At 52.8% G+C, this 22,083-nt stretch overlaps 1 protein-coding gene across 5 annotated transcripts in view; it reads right to left on the bottom strand.

The window, feature by feature from the left end:
* sema3fa (sema domain, immunoglobulin domain (Ig), short basic domain, secreted, (semaphorin) 3Fa) overlaps nucleotides 1-22,083 on the bottom strand; it is a 47,198-nt gene that overhangs the window by 14,192 nt on the left and 10,923 nt on the right. For all 5 annotated transcript variants that reach the window (XM_062458455.1, XM_062458436.1, XM_062458470.1 and 2 more), the window contains exons 3-5: nucleotides 2,613-2,773; nucleotides 2,467-2,529; nucleotides 57-176 (exon numbers count right to left, since the gene is read on the bottom strand). In XM_062458455.1, the coding sequence (XP_062314439.1) occupies nucleotides 57-176; nucleotides 2,467-2,529; nucleotides 2,613-2,773 (344 nt within the window). The remainder of the gene's footprint in view (nucleotides 1-56; nucleotides 177-2,466; nucleotides 2,530-2,612; nucleotides 2,774-22,083) is intronic.

The following is a 22,083-nucleotide window of genomic DNA, read 5'->3' as shown; positions in this document are numbered from 1 at the left end:
GCGAGAGGGAGACGGTCAACGTGTCTCCGTGGAGGGTCAGACGTGTCTCTGGTTACCTGGGACCTGCGGCCTCGGTCCACATAGGTGCAGACGGGGTTGTAAGCGCCGGTCCCACACACGTACAGGTGGGTGCGGTTCCACGGCTCGATGAGGCGGATGAAGTTGCCACACTCCCCCTACAGGAGAACAGTGAGACACAACCACACCAACGTGAAGAGCAACGTTCCTTTTCTGAAATTAAATGGTCATTAACACATAATTATATGAATGTACACTACCGTTCAAAAGTTTGGGGTCACCCAGACAATTTCGTGTTTTCCATGAAAACTCACACTTTTATTTATCAAATAACTTTCAAAATAAATAGAAAATATAGTCAAGACATTTACAAGGTTAATTATTATTATTAGAAATAATTATTTTTATTTGAAATATAAATGTTGTTCTTCAAACTTTGCTTTCGTCAAATAATGCTCCATTTGCAGCATCTAATTATAATCCTTCTAATCATCCATTAGTCTTCTAAGGCATACAGTAATAGTTGCTGGAAATGGGCCTCTATAGGGAGTCAGGTGGCTGAGCGGTGAGGGGGTCGGACTAGTAATCCGAAGGTTGCCAGTTCGATTCCCGGTCATGCCACATGATGTTGTGTCCTTGGGCAAGGCACTTCACCCTACTTGCCTCGGGGAAATGTCCCTGTACTTACTGTAAGTCGCTCTGGATAAGAGCGTCTACTAAATGTAAATGTATACACCTATGTAGATATTTAATTAAAAACCCAGACGTTTCCACCTAGAATAGTTATTTACCACATTAACAATGTATAGTGTATTTCTGATTAATTTAACGTTATCTTCATTGAAAAAAACAGTGCTTTTCTTTGAAAAATAAGGAAATTTTTAAGTGACCCCAAACTTTTGAACGGTAGTGTATAGAACAATAGGAAACAAAAATCCCTTGGGAATATTGAACTGATAATGCTGACAGAAACATGTCTTGATAAAAGACCTTTTATTCTTTGAGACCAAAACAAAGCAGCTCCCATTTCTGATGACTATGAGTGCTGATGAGGGGTGGGGTTATTGTATGTGTGGCAGAGCTCATCCCAAGCACAGTCTTTGGAGCAGGTTTAGCTCCCGGAAACGAAGGAGCAGGTAATAGCAACAGTAATGTTCTGACTTCTAAAGGTTCTAATCTGTCCTGCCAGCTGTCTGGAACCACAGCAAGACCCACACTGTGACACACACACACACACACAGCCAGGCAAGCAGGGAGGCAGGCCGGCAGATTATATCTCCGCTAATTCTGCATGCCGTGTGGCAGGGACGCAAGTGACAGCTGGAAAGAGGGAAAAAAAAAGGATGTACAAACCACAACACGGCTTGGTGTCGAAAAAGATAAACCATTTCAACAGATCTCAGCAACATGACAGATGCCCAAATACACATTTTCACGTGTGTGTGTGTGCTTGGGTGTGAGTGCGTGCGTGTCTATTATTCATCGCACAGTGCCTCCCCCCCACAGAGAGAGCTGTAGGCATGATTGCCTTTGACCTCCCGCCTGAACCGACATCCCCTCTGAATTGCTTCCGAATTGTCATCATCTGTCATCCCCTAAAGAGACACAGGTTTGCCGAGACGTCCACAGCCAATTTCATCTCGGAAGTCGAGGTGAAATTCGACGTCTCGCGCAACGCGCGCACAGACACGCGCGTGCGCGCGCACGTCACCTCATACATGCGCGTACACACACACAAACACACACACAGAGGCCCATACAAGGTTTCCAGAGGCGTTGAGCGGCGCGGGTCACTGAGTGTGTCTAAATGAGCATTCCAGTTGGATAAACAGCAGCCTGCTCTCTCTCTAGCAGCAGGGGGGCCGGGTTATTATCCTGAGCCCCTCATCTACCTCTCAGCGCCTGCCACCGTGCACACACCCCCAAGATGGAAGGTGGGGGGGATGTCGACATTTGTGAACAAATCGAAAAGAGAAATCAGAGGCGGATCGGGTTGAGATCGGGGAATTTGAATGCTTTCCACTTTTGGGGCGGGCGGGGGGGGGAGGGGCGGGTGTCATTTGAGAGCGTGTGTGTTTGTGAGAGGGTGTGTGTTTGTGAGAGGGTGTGTGTTTGTGAGAGGGTGTGTGTTTGTGAGAGGGTGTGTAGGGGATTTAACCCTTCACGCTGATCTGCTGAAGCCGGGAAAGCATCATCTAGGGGAAGTTGACTTGATATGATTAACTCCAGGTCAGGGGGTCAGGGTGTTTAGAGTCCTTCACAGGATTTAGCCTGTCAGAGCTCGTGGAGAGAATGACTCAGGAGGAACCTGGAGTTCTAGTTAGTGATGCTTAGTCACGGCTCTTGCGAAGTCGGCCGGAAGGAGGAGGAGGGTTCAACTACTCAGACTTTAAATACTTGGAAGTCAAGGTGGATTCGGCTTGGTGAAGATACCGGATCTGTACTCACGTTGATGTCCTTCCCGGACAACACACACTCCGTCCTCCTCTGCGTGGCCACGGGCCAGTGGATCTGAGGGAGAGAGAAGGTCCCATTTAGAGCTTCGGACGCCCTGCAAGGTTCAGAGCTAGCTGATGAGACGGCGGTTCTCTTACTATGAGAGGCTCCTTGTTGATGTCGTGCAGGTCCAGAGACAGGATGTAGTCCTTGCTGCCCACGTACATGCGGTCGTGGTCCTCGTCCATCCGCAGGATACGATAGTCCGTCGAGTTGAGCAGGAAGGAGAAATGGTGAGCCGTGCCAGTGGACTTGAGCTCTGCAAGGAGGGAAGGAGAGAGGGTGGATGCAGGTTGGGTTGTAGCCACACAGTATACACTGAGAAACACATCCAAACCACACAGAGATTTGTCTTTATGATAGGAGTCAGTTCAGGCAAGATGCTTTTCTATGCCAGAACTATAAAAGTTACTTATTTTCTTTTGGAAAATCCTGTTTCCTCCATATAAAATGAAGCCAAACACATCTAGACAAGGGGAAGAAAATATACCCTTGTGCCATGCTAAACTTCAACCCCTCATAAACTATTTCTCAAATCAAGACCTCAAACCATCCTGCCCACATACAGTAGCAGTCGTGGCGTGACGCCCAGCCAAGACTGATATGATGTTTACATTCGGCCGTTTTGCATGAACCTCAACAACCGGCTGTTCCAGGCCCCAAGAGGCACCATCACTGGCACAGTGTGGTCAGAGACACCTCGGCAACAGAACCCATACAACAGACCTTTCTCCCTTCAGTCACATGGTAAGAGGGAGGATGAAGGGGCGATGGGGAAACGAACCCAGGTTGTGCTCTCTGTCACAGACACCCGTAGACACAGAAAGGGAGAGGACGATCCCAGGCGGGACATCACCGCGAAATGTCACGTGTGGTTTCAGCAGATATGGGAGCAGACTACCCTGGCCAGGGCCAGAACATTATCTCTGATCTGACCTACTATAGGTCAGATCAGGACATGTAACACAACCCTCATGTGTAGTGCCACCGGTAGAGACATGTAAGAGAGATGGAAAGCAAACCAGAAACAAAGAACAATCCCGCTTTTTTTGCACGGTCCGTTCGAGCCATTCGAGTACACGCATTCCATTTGAGCGGTCCCTTTGGTGAGCTTTAAAAAAAGAATAGAAACCAAATCTGTCCCCAATGAATGGCATGTGGCCTTAATGCTGGGTTCGTGTGCGAGAGCCAATGGGTGAGCGTGTGTGTGTGTTTGCGTGTGACACGAGGGCAGATAGTTGGAGGTCTGAAACACAGAGAGCAGCTTTGTCTCGTTCGTGATGCTGTTATTCTAAACTGGTGTGGTATGAAAATGGCTCCATTAGTGGCCCGGGAGAGGAAAGCGGAGTTCAGCTCGGGTGCTAGCTGGGTACAAGGCCATCTAAACGGGGGCTGGGTCTCTCAAGGTGGGCCTCTGAGAGTCCTGGGAAAGCCAATCCTGCTCCTGGTTCCACAGGACACTACCGCGGAGGTCCTGCTCATTTTCCAGTCCAACGGGTACACACAAACCACCCTGGTGTCTTCCCTCACCACCCCACCCCCCCCCCACACACACACACACCCAACCCTGGGCCCGAATGGTGAGGTCCACTGAACTTAGAAGAGAAAGTTGGAAGCCGACTCTGATGATATATAACCCAAAAAGTCCAGACAACAGCTGATGCTCCACATCTGTCCTCGTGGAGATCGAGTGTTTCTCTGGTGTGTCAGACGGAGCCCGGAGCCGCGGAGGCAGAGAGAGGGAGTGACACCGACACGAGTCCTCCTCTGAGGCTCTGAGGGCGCGCCTCCTTCAGGAAGCGTGTCACGGCGTGGTCACGGCTTAGCATCGCCACACACTGAGGGGGGGGGGGGAGGGGGGGACGACCGGCGGGTATCTCCTTCCCTCGTAACGTTCCCCATGCCGCATTGTAGATGCTCACGCCCGAACGCACACATGCCCGGGGAGCAGACGCGCACCTGCTCTGTAACTAGACTCAGTAACTAGAGCAAGGACACAGGTGCAAGCGGTGATGGCAGCAGACTGAAGAGGCATATCCACACTGGATACCTTATATCCCATTCACACACACACACACACACAGACGCACGCACGCACGCAAACACATCCACGTGGACACGCCGCAAACTCGACACAGCCAGTGCAGTAAAAGGTCATCTTCCTCCGTAAACGCCCAGGTCGGGCGGTTCGACCGCTGCCATGTCGTCAGGCCTGACCATCGGCAGGGCGCCAGGCCTCCCTCGCCCAGACCACCCCTCGCCCAGACCACCCCCACCCGCCACCTCCCTCCCCGCCCCCACTTTGGCAAGACACTGGAGACGCCGGGTTTAGAGGACACGCCGTCAACGGCTGACATCTCGCATTCATCACCTCACCACTCAGATTAGCGCTCAGGGTCGTTCGAGAGAGGGACGGCTGGGTGCCTCCCCGGACTGTGGTGATACCTCGAGCCAAAGACGCAAGCAGGCCCAAGGTCACCGGACACACACACATACACACACACACACGGACAGACGGATGGATTTCTTGTTACTGGGTAACATCCATCAAACACCTTATCAGTCCCCCAACAGCCAGCTGTAGGTGTCTGTCTGTCCGGGCAGATGGTTCACCTCACCTCCAACGATCTGTCGAGACCATTTGATCCGACTGTTATCCCATCACACGGCTCTCCGACCAGATAAAGATGGCTGAAGCATAACTATACAGAGGACCCATAATGATGTGATTATTGGCTGCTAGAAGCAAAACGACTTTCATTTCGGCGTTAGAGAAGAAAATAAATCTGCAATAACATCCCAGCCCTCGGAGAGAACTTACAATAATGTTTAAGTAGCGAGACACTCAATAGCTTTGGGGTGTGCTTTAGCCTAATCAGGGGCACTGATAGTTAACAAAATACACACGTGAGGTGCACGTTCCCCACCTTGAAATACTATCAAAACAGCCATGTAACGAAACACTTTTAAAATAGAATAATTGCTCTCGAAGCTTACAGTCGTCTGCGCTCCGGTCTGTGGTTTGTTTTTCGAGTAGGACATTTCATGTAATTGTGTTTTGGAGAGCTCAATGCATCCAACAATCTCAAAATACACCATCATCATCACCAAGTATGAGTCCATGGAGTTCGTTCGAATCCTTTCCTACGTTGTAAGTCCCGAGCATGAACAGATAATGGGAAAGATCTCTGGCGTCGTTAAGCATAAAACAACACGCGGGAGGGAAAATGGGCTTGGTGTGGGGCTGTTCTGGGTACATTCCTGGTAGCTACACTACCAGACACACAGTCTATGTCTCTCGTTTCAAATTGGGTGACTGAGAAGCACAGACTGCCAAACGTACAGCATGGCAGGCCCTTGCATGAATACAGGGTGAAAATGGATGGGGGGTAGACTCTGGGGGCATTTAGCAGGCAAGGTGTGTGTGTGCGTGTGTGTGTGTGGTGTGGGGAGTCTAGAGATGGAACAGGTTTCTGACTGACTCTCCGTCTTTCTCATGAGCAACTAGGCCTAAAAACATGGGGGTTTAATAGTTTGGAATCAGGATCTAAGGAGTTTTAATAAGGGGCATGCTTGTCCTCCAACAGTGTGCCCATCTCTTACTGGGCGCTGCAGAAGCACAGCAGGTATAGGCAGGGACACAGAGAGAGGCTGGGCACAAGACCCAAAGAGGACAACTGTCTCCTCGTGATCAGATTAGTAATCCTTTTGCGACACCTACAGCAGAGCAGCATGAAGGTCAAGCGCCGCTCCCGGTGAGAGACACCATCCAGAACTAAAGCTCTCCCAAGGCTATGGGCTAGGAGGTATTGCTGCCTTTGCAACGCGCATGCTAAAACATGTTTTTTTTTATTTTTATGGTACTGTTGCGAAGTCTTTGTTGCGGTCTGGTTTAATCACGGCGACATTTGGATGACTCTCAGTACCCAAGGCGGTGTGGAATGATCTTGTGGCAACAAGATCATGAGGACTTCTTCAGTGCCCATCTAACACAACTGTCAGATAGACAGGATAGGGGAAGCAGAGAGAGAGAAAGAGAGATAAAGAGAGAGCAGGGAAAGAGTGTCATCCCTACTAGATTATGGAATGTAACAAGCAAAGAACCTTATGAACTGGATGCACGCCTCTCGCATTTGCCTTTTGCACGGCAGAGAATTAAGATGATTTAGGACCATGGGATAATCTCCTTAGCTTAGAACAGACTGTTATGGCTTTGAGTCCAACAGGACGGAGAAGCTATCTACCGCAGAGCCGTTTCGGTGTCTATAAAACATCTGCTAGTAAGATGAGCCTGTGCTACGTCCACCTGTTGGTGTGATTCATCCGCACCCTCGTCCCTCCCGACTCTGTGGAAGAGGCAGGGCAGGGCAGGGTCAACTGGTACCCTTGAAACAGAGAAACCTGTTGTTTTCTACGTGACTCTCTCGGGGTGGAGGCTGAAGGGCCCAAGCTGCCACGGGAACCCGTGGACACACAGAGAAGCAGCCCCCCAGCACACTGACACTGAGGAGGTCTGATCCACTCATCCACTGCTGTCAGACCAGAGGATCTTCTACCCCCTCCTACGCCCTACTTCCTAGCTTCCTACCCTCTAGCTCCTACCTCCTACTTCCAACCCCCCCCTACAGCGGGAGGTGCCGACAGCAGCAAAATCTCTCATACCCGTCCAGGCACCTACCTCCTCCACCCTACCTGCACCCCCCCCCACCCCCCAACCCTCCTACCTCCAACCCCCCCTTGCAGCGGGAGGTGCCGACAGCAGCAAAATCCCTCATACCTGTCCAGGCATCCCCGGTATGTGGTCTGAATTCCCCATCTCCACTCATGTCCACAGTCTCATCACGGGAGCCTGTGGCTCCACCCAGCTCGGGCTCGCCTCCAGCCACGTGTCTGTCTGCGTGGACGGGTGTGCTGTCTCAAGATCCTTGTCCGACTACTCATGACAGTCAGTAGATACACAGGATTTACAATGTTCTTTTCAGGGGCTGGCGAATCTACCTTCACTATGGATGGTGTGCGTTGGAAAGCTCCACAGAAGGGAAAAAATGATCTCAACACTTTCACCCTGTGCCCCCTCGTCAATTTCTCTCCGTTTTTTTTTCTTTCAATCTCTCCCTCTCTTTGCGAACATAAAAGGAGTGATGTTTCTCCATAAAGAACGATCGCTTAAATCTCTCGTCTGCTGGAAGGGCATGTGTGTGTGGGAGTAAATATGTGTTCAATTAGTGTGTGAGTGAGCGAGGGGGGGGAGGGGGGGGGGGCTAGAGGGGTCATTCGTTCATGCTGAACAGCGTTGGAGAGAGGACATCCAGGACATCGCCGAGAGCCCAGCGGGGGGTCTCATCACAGTGACAGACAGCCCTCTGTTTGCCTCCCATCGACACCTCCTAATCAGGCCCTGAACACCCGCCCACGGCCCAGGTTATTGACTCTGAACACATGTCACTGGAGCTGATTAGTGTTTACCTTCGCCTGCCAGAGGGAAATAATTGGTCCGAGATTACGTCTTATCTCTTAGCTTCCGGATTCTGTCACTCCAAGGCTCTCGTTCGTCTCTGCGGGGTTGAGTGTGTCTGTGTGGCTCTTTGGTGTCTGTGTGTGCTTCTGTGGTGTGTGTGTGTGTGTGTGTGTGTGTATAGACACAGCGCAACAGTGAGGCTCTCTCATTTCCACACCAGATCAGGGACACCTGTCTCCCCCTGCTCCAGTCAGGAGGAGGAAACATTGATTGTTCTGTTGCGGCAGCACTCTGTTGGGGACTGGAAACAGGAGATTATAAAAATCTATTTCTGCTTCTTGGATGACAGGAGAGGTTAATTAAAGCATAGGGGGTGAAGCGGATGATCTGAAGATCATCCGACAGGGTAGATGATTTTCTTCTCTTCCTCTCCCCCCCCCCCTTCTCTCTCTCTCTTTCTCTCTCTCTCTCTTTCTCTCTCAATCTCTCTCAATCTCTCTCTCTCGCTCTCTCTCCACGCATGAACCCCAGATCCCGTCTCCTCATTAAAACCCCATCTTCCGATCCTTGGTATTCATTAACGGAGAGATGGATGGAGAAGTGACAATCAAGAGGATGAAACAACAAGGGAGGTGAAGAGGAAAGGAGGGGAAGAACGGAGAAGAAGAATGGAGAAGAGGGCCGAAGAACTACCGAATACCTGGGAGAGTCACCATAAGAGCTTGCTCTGTCACACTGGTCAGTCAAAGAAACCGCATACGGGGTGAAAATAGCGAGCCATTCCACACAGCGCCGGGCAAATGGAGGGGAAGGACGCAATGATGAACACTATGTGAGGGGTGATGGATGACCGGAGTCTCCAAAACAAACACGGACACTCTGGGCTCCACAGGCCAAGACGAACAGATGCCTGCCCCCGCCCAGGGGTCACAGGTGAAGGGTGAAAGGTCACAAGGGGGTCAGATGGGAAGGCCCATTTTGACCGTAACACGCTGCTCCAACATAATCTGGGATTATCTCGGGGGGGGGGGGGGGGGGGGGGTCAGGATGTTTGGTCCATGCTTGATCAGAATCAGGACCCGGGGATGGGGGTGGGGTGGGTCTGGAAGATTAGGAGGGCAATGCTAGTCGCTAGAAACAGAGAGGAGACCGTGAGGGTGAAAGTTAAGGAGAGGGGGGAGGTGCCTTTATTAATCACAGGACGAAAAACGGTGACAATAAACCGCATCACTGAATAATAACTCTACGTCTGTTTTACTCATCAACATCCAAAATGCAAGACAAAGTCTCTCGTCCAACTGTCTAGTCCTCCACTCAGCAGTCCTCCACTCAGCAGTCCTCCACCAGTGAAAACACAGACCGACTCCAGCCAAAATCACTTGCTTTACAGCTCACCGAGAATTATGTTTTTTCAGTACCCACAAAAAACCCAACTAAAAAAGCAGCGGCGATGCCAAAAAGGATGAGCTCCATATTTATAGGATTTGTTAATGCAGTAAAGTTGTGCCCTGCAGCGTGTCAGTCTGTCTGGTTCTAATCCCAGGGTTCTGCTGAACATGGACAACGCTGTGCGGGTTCCTCGCTTTGTTTACTCTGGGCCTATCCCAATGGTGCTGTCTGAGCTGCTGGCTAGCCAGCCTTGTGTATGTGTGCTTGAAATAGAGTGTGCGTGCATGAGTGTGTGTGGGTGTAAGGGTGTGTGTGGGTGTAGGGTGTGTGGGCGTGCATGGTGCAGGGGCAGCTAGTCCCTGTAAAGATGGCGATGACGCGGTGTTTATTGTATTAGCTGTGCTGCGTTGTAGCTGGCAGGGGCGAGAGGTGTGTGGTCTGGAGGTGGTCAGCGGTGGAGCCACAGGTCAGGGTTGGGGTGGGGGCTGAGGGGTGGGGGAGGTGGAGGTCAGGGAAGGGTTGAATAATGAGACAGAGCTGGTGTGAATGAACGAAGCATCCATCTCTCCCTTTCTCCCCCCCCCCCCTCACTCTTTTGACCTTTGACTTGGCACTTAAAGCAAACACTCTCCCAGTCAGCTGCATCAACACAACTATGATGGATTTATTGGATGGAGTCTGTCTTTGTTCCCCTGGTGACGTCTCCTGATGCCCCTCCATCCATCCCACCTGCCTGCTTCCTCATAGGACCTTCACCAGCACAGAGCCGCAGGCTCAACGAGAACCACCGCATGCTTCGTCTCGTCGATTCTCCTCTAACGGTGCCCTCGACGCGATCTGGGGTGTCAGCCCCCCCCCCTCCCCCACCTCCTCCAGCCCCCCCCCCCCCCCCACACCTCCTCCACCCCCCCCCCCCCCACCTCCTCCAGCCCCCCCCCCCCCTCCCCCACCTCCTCCAGCCCCCCCCCTCCCCCTCCCCCACCTCCTCCAGCCCCCCCCCTCCCCCACCCCCACCTCCTCCAGCCCCCCTCGGTGACAAGGTCATGGTCACTCACGCAGGGGAAATGAGAGGGGGGGTAATTAGGGGGTACATTTAGAGAGGCCATTAAAGAGGCAACGGTGTTGACTCAGGACCTACCGGGGACGCCATCATCCGCCTCTCCCCGCCCTCGGTGTTCTGGTGCAGGGGCGGCGCTGCGATGCTGGCGTGCCCTCCCTGGTCATTCGTCAGGTCCAGCAGGGAGTGGTTGGGGGGGGGGGGAGCAGGGTGAGGATGGAGGAAGGAGTCCCCAGGGGCGGGAAGGTCCGACAGGCTACCTAAGAGCTTTCATTCATCAATGCGGGGGGAAAGTGCCGCGGTAACCCAGCCCTGGGCCTGACACTGAGAGGCTGTGTGAAGGGCTACCGGGAGACGGAGATAGACCCCCTTTTGTGCTGGAGGGCCGGAGAACACTTGGCTCTCTTCCATTTCCCCTCTGGAAGTGGCTCTCAGGCGCGCAGGCGCTCTCCGAGGCAGCCGTGCCAGGATTGGGCAAGAGGGGGGAAAACTCCCAGGGAGTAGTGACCCTCAAAGACAAACAGGCAGACGTGATGTGGAGGGAGAGAAAGGGAAGGTCGGGAAAGGGAAGAGAGGAAAGGAGGAGAGGAAAGGGAGGAGGGGAAGGAAAGGGAGGAGGGGAAAGGAGGAGAGGAAAGGGAGGAGAGGAAAGGAGAGAAAAGGAGAAGGGAAAGGAGGAGAGGAAAGGAGAGGAAAGGAGAGGGGAGGAGAGGAAAGGAGGAGAGGAAAGGATAGGAAAGGAGAAGGGAAAGGAAAGGGAGGAGGGGAAAGGAGGAGAGAAAAGGGAGGAGAGGAAAGGAGGAGAGGAAAGGAGGAGAGAAAAGGGAGGAGAGGAAAGGAGGAGAGGAAAGGAGGAGAGAAAAGGGAGGAGAGGAAGAGAGAAGGGAAAGGTAATACCGGACCGGCATTGATCCCAGAAGACTGTCTTGTCTCAAACAGAAGTGCAACGTCAGCCTTAGCTCCACTTTAGCACTTGAGCACGATGACATCAGTAACATCCCGGCGCTACTTTCCTTTCCCTGCTCCACCCCCTTATCATGTAACGGCCTCAATAACGTCTACTTCTATTGGCCTTTGTTTCGGTCTGAAATCTTCCCTCCTTCCATATATTATCTTCACAACCAAAAATGTCCCCTCTGGTCTTTATGCAGTAACTCAACATGTCTCGACGTCGACGGTTCGTGCATTTCCTCAGGATCGCCAAGTCTGGGTCTTTATGGAGATGGCTTGTGAATACGCAGCAGACATAACAGCCTGTTCAATACAAGCTATGATTATCATAGTCTTCACTTTTCATATGCTTACTCTGTGTCTTTGAGATAAACAGCAAGGTAGCATAATAGGTAGCATTATAGAAAGGCTGTAAAATGAACGTGAACAGTGCCACAGTGCTGTTATTGCACCTGTGTAATTTCCTAGAAAGTCTGTAGGCTCTGTGGTTCCTAGGATGTTGGCAGAGCGTTTACAAGGCGTTAGTTACAGAACTTGGGGATTACACAGACAGCGCAAAGTAGTACTCATCTAAAATGAGTTTGCGTGCAAGCTAACTCCTGAAAGAGATCGACCTTCCTCTGTGGCCAGAGGAATGGAGGTGGTTTGATTTGATCTCCACGTTCCTCCTCTCCCCTCTCGACGGGCAGTGTTGTGGGCCAGAACCATGTATCAAGTTAGATGTTGCTTCATGACCCTTGAGGCCCGTTGTCCTCGGGTTCACTGGATGTGCTTTCTCTAATAACAAGCTTTTCACTTTGTGCTACATCATGCTGCACCTGCGTTGCGGCCTCACAGCCAGAGTCTGGGTGGAGCATCAGGCCAGGCATGAGGTCATGGACTGGGTGCAATGCAATATGGTCGATAATCCCTCTTTCTGTTTGACGAGAACTACTTTAAATGAAGGGGGTAACTGGAAAGTTCTCCTCACAGGGTATGAGGAGATACCTGAACAGGGTTTGTGAGGAATGGTTTTTACAGGTTCAGGCACAGTTCCGTTCAGAGGTCTGTTTTCAGATTCCCTCGCTTCTCCTCTCTGATCATGCTTTGTTGGAGAACTTCCTTTGCCGTGAGATGGCTTTTACGTACAGTGCAACAATGTACATGGCCAAAAAAGATTTCCCCGTGTTTCTTAACAAGACATTTAAAAGGGATTGTATTCAGTCACGTACATGCAGCCACGGTTAGGTTCACATCCGACTAGGTGCGGTACTGCTCATTCCAACGCCTTGGCCCAGAGAACTATTGCGATAAATACATCCAATAAATCCTGATAGATAGAACCTGGTTGGAAGTTAAACAGTGCTGGACACTTTCCAGGCCATGGCCGTTTTTCTGCATTACTTGAGTGAAAGTGTTTTCCTTCATGTCATCCCAATCAGGCGTCTGTCAGGAGGACGCCTGATTGGGACGCAGCAGATGGAGGTGGCCAACCACAGTGAGATAAGCCAAGCCCCTGCTTCCTATTTCATCTAATCAGACTCCAGCATCTCTCCAGAGCCAGTATCTCAGCGATGCATCTCCCTGCCTCTCCCTGTCGGGTCCTGCCTCACCTCCTCCCGGTGTGTTACAACAACACCCCCTGCTCTTCCACCCTCGCGGAGAACGGGAGAGGATTCTCGGAAGGGCGTTGTCACGGTCTCGGGTTCGAACGCGAAGCCTGCCCGGCGCCGTACCCTCCCCCGTGCTCCGGTCTACCTCGCGAGTCCCCGTCTGCACAGCACTGTCTATCCGTTCCCGTCTTCGGGTACCTCTCCCTCCCCCCGACGCCTTGTCTGATCCTGCCAGCACCAATCCCCCACCCTCCCCTCCCCTCCCCCCCACCCCCTCCCATCTGCATTCCAGCCCAGTGAGATAACGCAGGCCTCCTTCCTTTCTCTGGCACCTGGCGTGACCCAGGTGGAGGAGCTGGGAGTGGTGGAGGCAGCGCAGGCGTGAGGCGCGCCAGGCCTCGCGGCCCACGGCCCCGGGAAAGAGGGACGATAATGGACGGGTCTGACGCGATTCCGTCTGGTCACCTGAGAATCTGGGGGGGGGGGGGAATCAGGGAGGAGGTTATCACCCGAATATCCCCACGGGTGAGAAAGCCCTCCGGGACCACATGGCCCCCCCCCCCTCCAGGCGACTAGGCCTGGAGACCCCCGACTTGACCCCCGCGTCTGCACGAACACAAAGACGGGGTCACCCCCAACCAGGTACACCGACCCCAGGCCCTGCCCCCCTGCCCTAATGCCATGTGACAGGCAGGGGACGGGCCGGATAAAGGGTGCGAGGTGGCGGGGTGTTGTGCAGCGTAGCGTGGCCCATTGACAGGGTGTCAGAGGCGGGTCCAGTCTGCGTGTCGGCAGCGGGAGCAGCACATTCAGCAGACAGGCCGGCTGCTCCTTCAGACGGTGGAGGCCGTGTTGCTAAGGGGACGTGACAGCTGTGTCGAGCATTAGGACGGCAGGGGAGACATCAGCCTTACTATGACAGTCACTGACACAGACCATTAGGACAAGTAACTGCCTATCGTCTCCGCTATTTAGGCCCTCAAACAGGATTGGTTCATCTCACCAGCATGGTCAATTTGCCATGTCAACTACAAGTAAGAAATCTGTTGGATAAATAATGGTATAAAATAATGGGGAAAATGTACGAACAGGAATGTAGAAATTACAGTGGATATATACTGAATATATATCCATGGCTTCGAACTGTGAATTGACAGTACAGTATGGGATTGATTGCTTACATTAAAGTTTGTCAGAGAAGGTTTCCTTTCCATCAAATCTCCCCAGAGAAGTCCAGAAATGGAATTCCTTCACTTATTCATTCCATGACTGCCATTCTGCTCACACACACACACACACACACACACACACACACACACACACACACACACACACATACACATGAGCCAACACAGGTAAACCAGTGGATCAATACAATATTGACCCAGCCAGAAGGTTGCGTGGATAATTACAGTGAAAAAGCAAACTCTCCCTCCAGAGTCTGTTAAAGTCCACGACCGTGACCTTGGCTCAGAATAACATACTAACCCACAGGTTCCTACGAAGATTCCTAAGTAAATCCTTAAACAAAGAAAGAGTTCTGACAAGTTGTTCCAGTTCACCCCTGTGCTGTTATTGCTCTGGAAGAGCCAGGCTCAATATTGTGCTTCCCTTCTCATGCCCTGGGAAGACAGACAGACGACAGACAGACGACAGAGGGACAGACAGAGCTGCTGCTGGGAGACATCTCCCACTTTTCTCCTTGGCCTGTCTGGGTCTGCCTGGGTCTGCCTGGGTCTGCCTTGGGTCTGCCTGGGTCTGCCCTGGGTCTGCCCTGGGTCTGCCTTGGGTCTGCCTGGGTCTGCCCTGGGTCTGCCTGGGTCTGCCTTGGGTCTGCCTGGGTCTGGATCCAGCATTAACAACACAAAGCCTCACCAGAAAGAGTGGAATGACGTCACAGTACCCCTGTCTACCCCAAACAGGGCCATCTTTCTCCCTTTCACCAGCCTCACACCCTCACCCACACACACACACACGCCTGACACTGCCGCAGGAACACAGCAGACTCCGTGTGACCTTGTCCATGGGAAACATGAGCGGGCTGTGCATAACAGCGCACACCCCCCCCCCCCCCTCCCCCATGGGTGCGTTCACACACATTCTACATTGGACGCAGGCTTTGAGAGAAGCGCAGCGGGTGTGGTTTGGTTCGGGGTCGCGGAGGGGGGGGGAGACGAGAGAAAGAGACGGCGGGGGTGCCGTGAGTGACAGACAGGACTCTCCTGGAGCCGTGATCCCCCCCTCCCTCCCCTCGTCTGCCTGGTGGGCATGAATGAGGAGCGGGGGGGGCGACGAGGAGGAGGGCTGTCAGTCAAGGCCGTTCCTTTGCTCTCTGCGGGGGTCCGCGACGGAGGTAATGATAGTGGGGATGGAGGGAGCGGGGCGGAGGTGTAGGGGGAGGGGCTGGGAGGAAGGGGGTGTCTTAAGACTTGTAGACAGAGGGGTAATGCGTTGTTTTGGGGGGGGGAAAATGATGGTCGGGCTGTGTCTCTCTGGTGATGCGGTCTGCTGTGGAGTGGAGACATTATGTGGAGGCTTTATGTCCTAACGAAATGCAAATGTTTCGAATACGTTCGAATCTATTTCCCTGTCTAACATCCGGCTGAGAGGCTGAGAAATGACAGACTAAATTGCTATACTGTACCCACATCACACAGCTGCACACAAGGGTGTGGAGTAATGCAGTATTTGTATTGTTGCAAATCGTTCAAATGATGGATCGAAATGGCTCTCATGCCGAGTTTAGATACAGGGAAATGAATGGAAAACAAAATCAAACACTCTCCAGACATAAATGGCCCGAAATTCCTTTCAAATGAGGTGCACTCGTACAAAATAATTGCAGCCTAAACTACCATTTTACATTCCAATAGGGAAGAAAAACAGGGCTTTGAAAAGCAAATTTGTCATTCAAGATGAAACATGTTGGCAGCCATCTCTGATGGTTCATGTGAATAGTGGCTTTTGGGGGCGGGCTCTCCCCTCTCATCCTCCTGTGTAATTAAAGCAGCGCTGCCCAAGGCCAGACTGACGGACAGGCCAATAGATTACTGCCTCATAGTGTAACCCACAGCCTTTTTACTCTCCCTGCTGACTGACACGCTAACCCCACCCATTATGAACACAAGGCCCGGTCGCCTGGGCCCTTTCATGTTTGATGGACAGGTGGGACATCCTACCCTGTGACCCTGTGACCCTGTTCTCACCCGTGACCACTCGGGTGGGTGTGCCGGGGAGCGTCGAGAGGGAAGGGGAGTGGAGGCTTGAACCGCTCCGGTTCCTCCTGAGACGGAAAGGTCGGGACCCCCCGTGACGTCCACTTGAAGGCCCATGCTGCTATGGATCACTTTACAGATCATACATAAGCCCCTTCGGATAAAGCTGGTCTGAGCCGGGCTGGTCCATCACAGCTCTATACAAGCACAGAGAGAGAGAGAGAGAGAGAGAGAGAGAGAGAGAGAGAGAGAGAGAGAGAGAGAGAGAGAGAGAGAGAGAGAGAGAGAGAGAGAGAGAGAGAGAGAGAGAGGGAGAGAGAGGGAGAGAGAGGGAGAGAGAGCAGGCCGACACAGGACCACAAGCAACAGGCCAGTCAGAGAGGCCGATAAACAGACATTCCTACCCTCTGCTTTCTCCCTCCATTACACAGTACAATAATTACCATAAACCAGCCATGAAATCCACTAATACGATTGTCCCTTGTTCAGATTAGGAGATTAATGACTCTTATGAGCCAAGTGGAACAAAACTCGTTGCAACGAGCAGCTAACATCGGATCATAAACTGTTCGTAATTTCAACGGCATGTTATTGTTGGCTGCCCTGCCCAGAGAGACCTAATAACGTACAGCCGCTTGGACGGTTTTCTCTCTAGCCACACAGGACAGTGGGACAGACAGACCTCTCGTATCGTGTGTTCTAGGCCCTCAGGATCCATCGTCACATGCTGACACATTCATCATCTTATAGGAGGAATTCGTTGCCTCTAAGCTTCATGCCCTTTTCAAGTCGATTGCTGGCCCTCCAAGTCACCAACGCGGCCTGCTAGGAGGCGCTCAGGCAGGTCGTAGGAGAGAAGTACGAGCTGATCTGCATCTGCTTCCCCTGTGGCCTGTCAGCCATGTTTGAGACGAAGAGGGAGAGCGAGAGAGAGAGACAGAGAGCGAAAGAGAGAGCATGATGTTAGAGTTGGGTGGCATGCGTGAAAGTGGGAAGTCCGGGTCCGTCAGGTGGCGTGTTTGCGGACGGCCTGTGATGTCGGGGACACGCGGGCCGCTTAAAGCTCTCTTATCACCCCCCCGTCATACCTGCTCACACATCCGTGCTGCAGCCATCCGCTTGGCACTGATAAGCGAGACAAACGCACATCCACACAGGGGGGAGAAGAGACGACTCGCCCATTGCAGTCAAAGAGTCCTCTCTCTTTCGTTCTCGTCAACCCACGCACTCGCACACACCCACACACCTATCTCCTATCTGTTTTTCACCGATCTGATTAGAACAGCGGACGTGTTATTTTTTTCCGCTCCGGGGCTTGTTTGCTTGTGCTGCCAGGTTTGGGAGAGAAGACTGTCCAGAGTTCAGATGCTCCTCTGAGAGCCAGAGCTAGTGTTCACACAAGGGTGAGCTGGGAGGCAGCCAGGAGATGATACTATCGCTGTCTCATGATCTGCTGTAAAATATGAACGGACAACGCGTTTCATTTAACATGTCATTTCTGCTGGTAACTTTAGCTGCAACAATATATCTTCGATAACACGAGCGTGTCAGTCACGGTTTAGTCTGGAGCCTTCCGCAAACCGGCAAGAAACTCGACCTGCACTCTGGGATGTCGGCTGGAGCACCTTATAAACCCATCCTCTGAAGAGTGACTTATGGAGTTAGGCTACAATCACACAGTGTGCTTCACAAACCTGTGAAATACAGTCCAGAAGAAGGATACCAAAACCAAAGTATTCCAGAAAATGCTATACAGCTGTCCACAAGCATCTTAAGATGTTTATTTGAATAATTTCATCCTCAGTTACGCACCTCCCCTCAACAGAACTAAACTTCTCAGCCACCTCAGACTTGGGGTCAGGTCATCAAGTCTCCAACTGTTGCAACAATAGGATTTCCTGCCATAAAGCTGACCTTTTGTCTTTACAAGGGTCTAAGAAATCCTATCATTTTAACATAATTCGTCAAAATAGATCTTTTGCAACATAAGGGTGTTTCCAGATGGGCAGGAAGCCAGCACTGTTGTAGCCTAACAACCACAGGAAACGTCTACTGTTAGAGAGCAGACAAAGAAAGATCCATTGTGCTTCCCTGTGCTCATGACCCTGTCGTTTGAGCTGAGTGGTGACTAGCGTGGTTATGTTTCACGGTCTAATTTGCCATAATTCAATGCCTTGCCATGAATTAATTATGCCTAGATGCTTTAGTGGGGCAGTGTGGGTCAGCCACGCTGGTGAATAGGTGAATTTCACGCTGCGCACCAATCCCATGTGAGACAGTAGTGTAATCAGTCTTCTGGGAGGCTAATGAATTCCAGCCTGTTTACGTTTCTAAAGGTGATTAACCATGACAACAGAGTTTTTAACTTCCTCATCGCCCTCGAGCCGAAAGAGATCGGATTCGTTTTCTTATGTCTGTTAGCCAAATGAGCGGACCGCACCATTAAAAGGAAATCCATCCGACATGGGAGTGTGTCTCTATCTGGTATTGACTCGTTGGGTCTGGCGGTTCTGCTCCTCGTGACATTCCTGAGGGCTGTGGAACCTTCCGCGGAGGGCTCGGCATGGGACAGCGGAACGCATCCATTCACCCGACCCTGAAACTCTATGGAACAGGAAAGCCGGGGATCATTGCCATGTTTTGGGGCCGAGATCGCCGAAGCATGTTCACCCAGGGGAAGAGAGAGGGGAGCGGGAACGGAGCGAGCGAGAGCAGAGAGGTAACGAGAGCGACGTTCCGCATTCAACACGAGCTCACTGGCAATGTCGTACGCCACTCCTCCTCCGCTTCCCCGGCGACATGAATGAACTGGGTGAATGATGGACCTAGCCCACACAAACGCCCCTCCGCTGCAGAGACGGAACAGTCCTTTCACGGCGATGAGTGAGGAGGCGACACCACCAACAACAATAACAACAGAAACATAGTCCCCCCCCCCTCCCCTCCCCCCCATAGAGGCCCTCGTCCCCATTTCGCATTCATGCAAACCCACACACACACACACACACACACACACACACAAACGCACACAGATTGCCAACATGCCATTAGGGACACCTAGAGAGGAGTTCCTGAGAACAGGAGCCGCTGACAAAGCGGAGGGGCAAAGGGGAGGGGGTAGGATGGGCCAGGGCAGGGCGGGGGAGGGGGGAGAAGGGGGATGGAGGTGGGGAGGGTCTTGGCATCACGTCAATGCAACAGCCAGAAAGATCAGGGATGAGAGGCCATCTCCTCCCCCCGACAATCAGCACATTATCTACGGAAGAGCAAGCCCCATCAGTGCATGAGCCCGGAAAACAAGGCTCCAAACCTCATGATCCCACCACACTCTCCACTGCTGCTCGCCAGGGCCAGGAGCGGATCCAGGGGTCCCGGCCCACCCAGGGGAGACCTCTGGGGGGGGGGGAGGGGGTGGGGGGGGGGAGTGCCACAGCTCTGACACCCACTCTCTCACACACCGTTTGACTCGACTCCCAGCAAGAACGGCTGTGGAAAACGCGACGAGAGAACCGATCCATTTGGACGGAGAACAATCCGACATTGAGGCCCCACCGCCATTTATCAAGTCTCCCCGCGGCAGCCTGAAGGTAGGGCTTTGTAATGAGGTTAGCGTTTGACTCCGTGCCACGGCATCAGTGAAACCACAGCTCTCCAAACGCTCAGGCCCGGGGGCTCGGTCTCCACGGCACGCACACGCGCCCCAGGACAGATCGGGTGCCGGTGATAGGATGCCGTGTGTCAAATACAGGAGCCTTCAGAGAGGTGCATGTTCAGACGGAGGTACCTGGTTAGAAACAGCCCTCCCCCCCTCCCCTCCCCCCCAGTCAAATGACTTTGTCTGTGCTCATTACACCCCCAGCCTCCTGACGTACCTGGTGGAGAGGGAACGCCGGCGACAAGACGCAGGGCGTGAACTGTGGGGGGTGCGGTTGGGATGTGGGGAGGGGAGGGGCGACACGCCCATCTATCAGAGGGAGGGGTGAGGAATGTTCCGGCCTTTCCCCATCCGGCAGAGCGGTGCAGCTGGGAAGCTGAGAGCCTTCGCCACGTGCTCCCCCTCCTTCCAGAAACGAGAACTTGGACATTGTCCCGCACGCTCTCAAGACGACCATTTGCGGTATCTGCTTTCGAGTCTAACCTGATAATTGTTCCTCTCTGGTGAACTTACAGCGTGAGGTCTCAGAGCAAGAAGTCCATCTATGGCGATACACAGCCAACCATACACAAAGACAATTTGCCAAATTGGTATGTCGAAAAAGACGTCCATGCCAGTAATACTGCTCTAAGACAAATATTAGTATATCTTCCCACTCTGGCATACTTGGACCGCCAGAGAATGAGTGTGGAGATTAGATTAGTTTGAGAGTGAGTGTAGGGCTCAAACACACACCAGGCTCTGGTCCAGAAAGCTCTCTGATGCCAAATGATCTAAAGTGTTCACTTGAAGACAATTTGTCTGACAGGTCCTAAGTGTGAATCGAGCCAGGGGTGTGTTGACTTTCCGATAGGCCCTTCCAGCAGGGGTTATCGTGGGGGCAAGGCCATGCAGCCGAGCAGCCACAGCAACAGCTGAGGTGAACCCTCTCCGCCAGCACCCACTCCTCACGGGCGTCCTAATGGGAAACAGACCCGCTGTTTGTTCAGAGCCTCCAGCTCCCACGCTGGCCTCGTCGTTGTCATCCTCCTCCTCCCTCCCTCTTCCCTCCCATCTCCCTCTCTTCTCCCTCCCTTCTCCCCTCCTCCCTCCCTTCTCCCTCCCTTCACCCTCCCTTCTCCCTCCCTTCACCCTCCCTCCATCCTTCACTAGCCTCTGTGAGATACCAGGCCTGACACTGATGCCCCAGCATCCATTAGCGCTATCTCAGCCCTCTCTGAGTCTCCTCCGCTACTCCCTGCAGAATATCACTTCTTCCTCCCCACGTCTCTCTCTGGCTCCCCCCCAGCTCTTCGTCTGTCACATCTCTCTCTCACCCCCCCCCCTCCTCCGTATCTCCCTTCTTCTCTTTCTCTCTTCCTCTCTGTCCCTCCCACCCTCTCCCTCTCTCTGCCCCTTGTCCTCGATCACTCTCCGCCTCTCTCTCTCTCAGAAGGAAAACGAGCCCAGTCCATCCGTTCCGAATGTCAGGCTGTCTGTAGGGGAGGAGCCTCCGGCGACTCGCCCCAGGAGGGGGACGCGACGTCATCGCGATACGAAGAGAAGGATCCTCCGTGACGGGCTCGCCCCCCAGACGCACCCACCCACCGTCGGCTCCATCTCGGCCTTTATCCGCCCCGGCAGCTCTCCAGCCGGGATGGTGTGTGATCAACCTGCGCTCCTGTCCTGCCCTTGTCCCCCTCACTCTATGTCCGTCTCCAAGCACGGGGGGAGGGGGGGGATAGATAGCCGTAGCCATGCTATAACAGTTAGCAGCATTGTGGCAACGGGACCCAGCACCGACTGACATGTGGTAATGAATGGCCGTCTGGGTAAACAAGGCTGATGGCCCCCTTAAACGCCTCCCCCCCCCGCCCCCCCCGCCCCCTGTCCCGTCTCTTTAATTTTCAGCCCTGACCACTAACCACACTGGGGGCACATCTGGTGGGGACTGAAGGGTGCGAGAAGCTTGTCCTTGAAGAATGGGCTCATTCCCTTTCTCACCTCCGCCCCCCCCCCCCCCCCCCCCACACCCTCTAACACACCCACCCACCAAGTTCAATTACACTGACAATATCAAACCCCAGTGAGAGTCCATTGTTTCAGCAAATCTCCTTTTTAAAGTTATTTATCTCAGCTGCTTCTCTTCCTTCTCTGGTCTATAATACTCCAGACTTGTCACTGGGCAGACATGACAACAAACACTGAACCGTCAGGGGAAATAAGCCCAATACTGAGATTGCATTTCTCTCCACGGAAGACAGAACCATTTG

Source organism: Osmerus eperlanus, chromosome 1 (assembly GCF_963692335.1).
Source record: "Osmerus eperlanus chromosome 1, fOsmEpe2.1, whole genome shotgun sequence".
NCBI classification, from domain to species: Eukaryota; Metazoa; Chordata; class Actinopteri; order Osmeriformes; family Osmeridae; genus Osmerus; species Osmerus eperlanus.
Note: the sequence above shows the minus strand (reverse complement) of the source record. Positions and strands in the feature narration are given on the sequence as shown.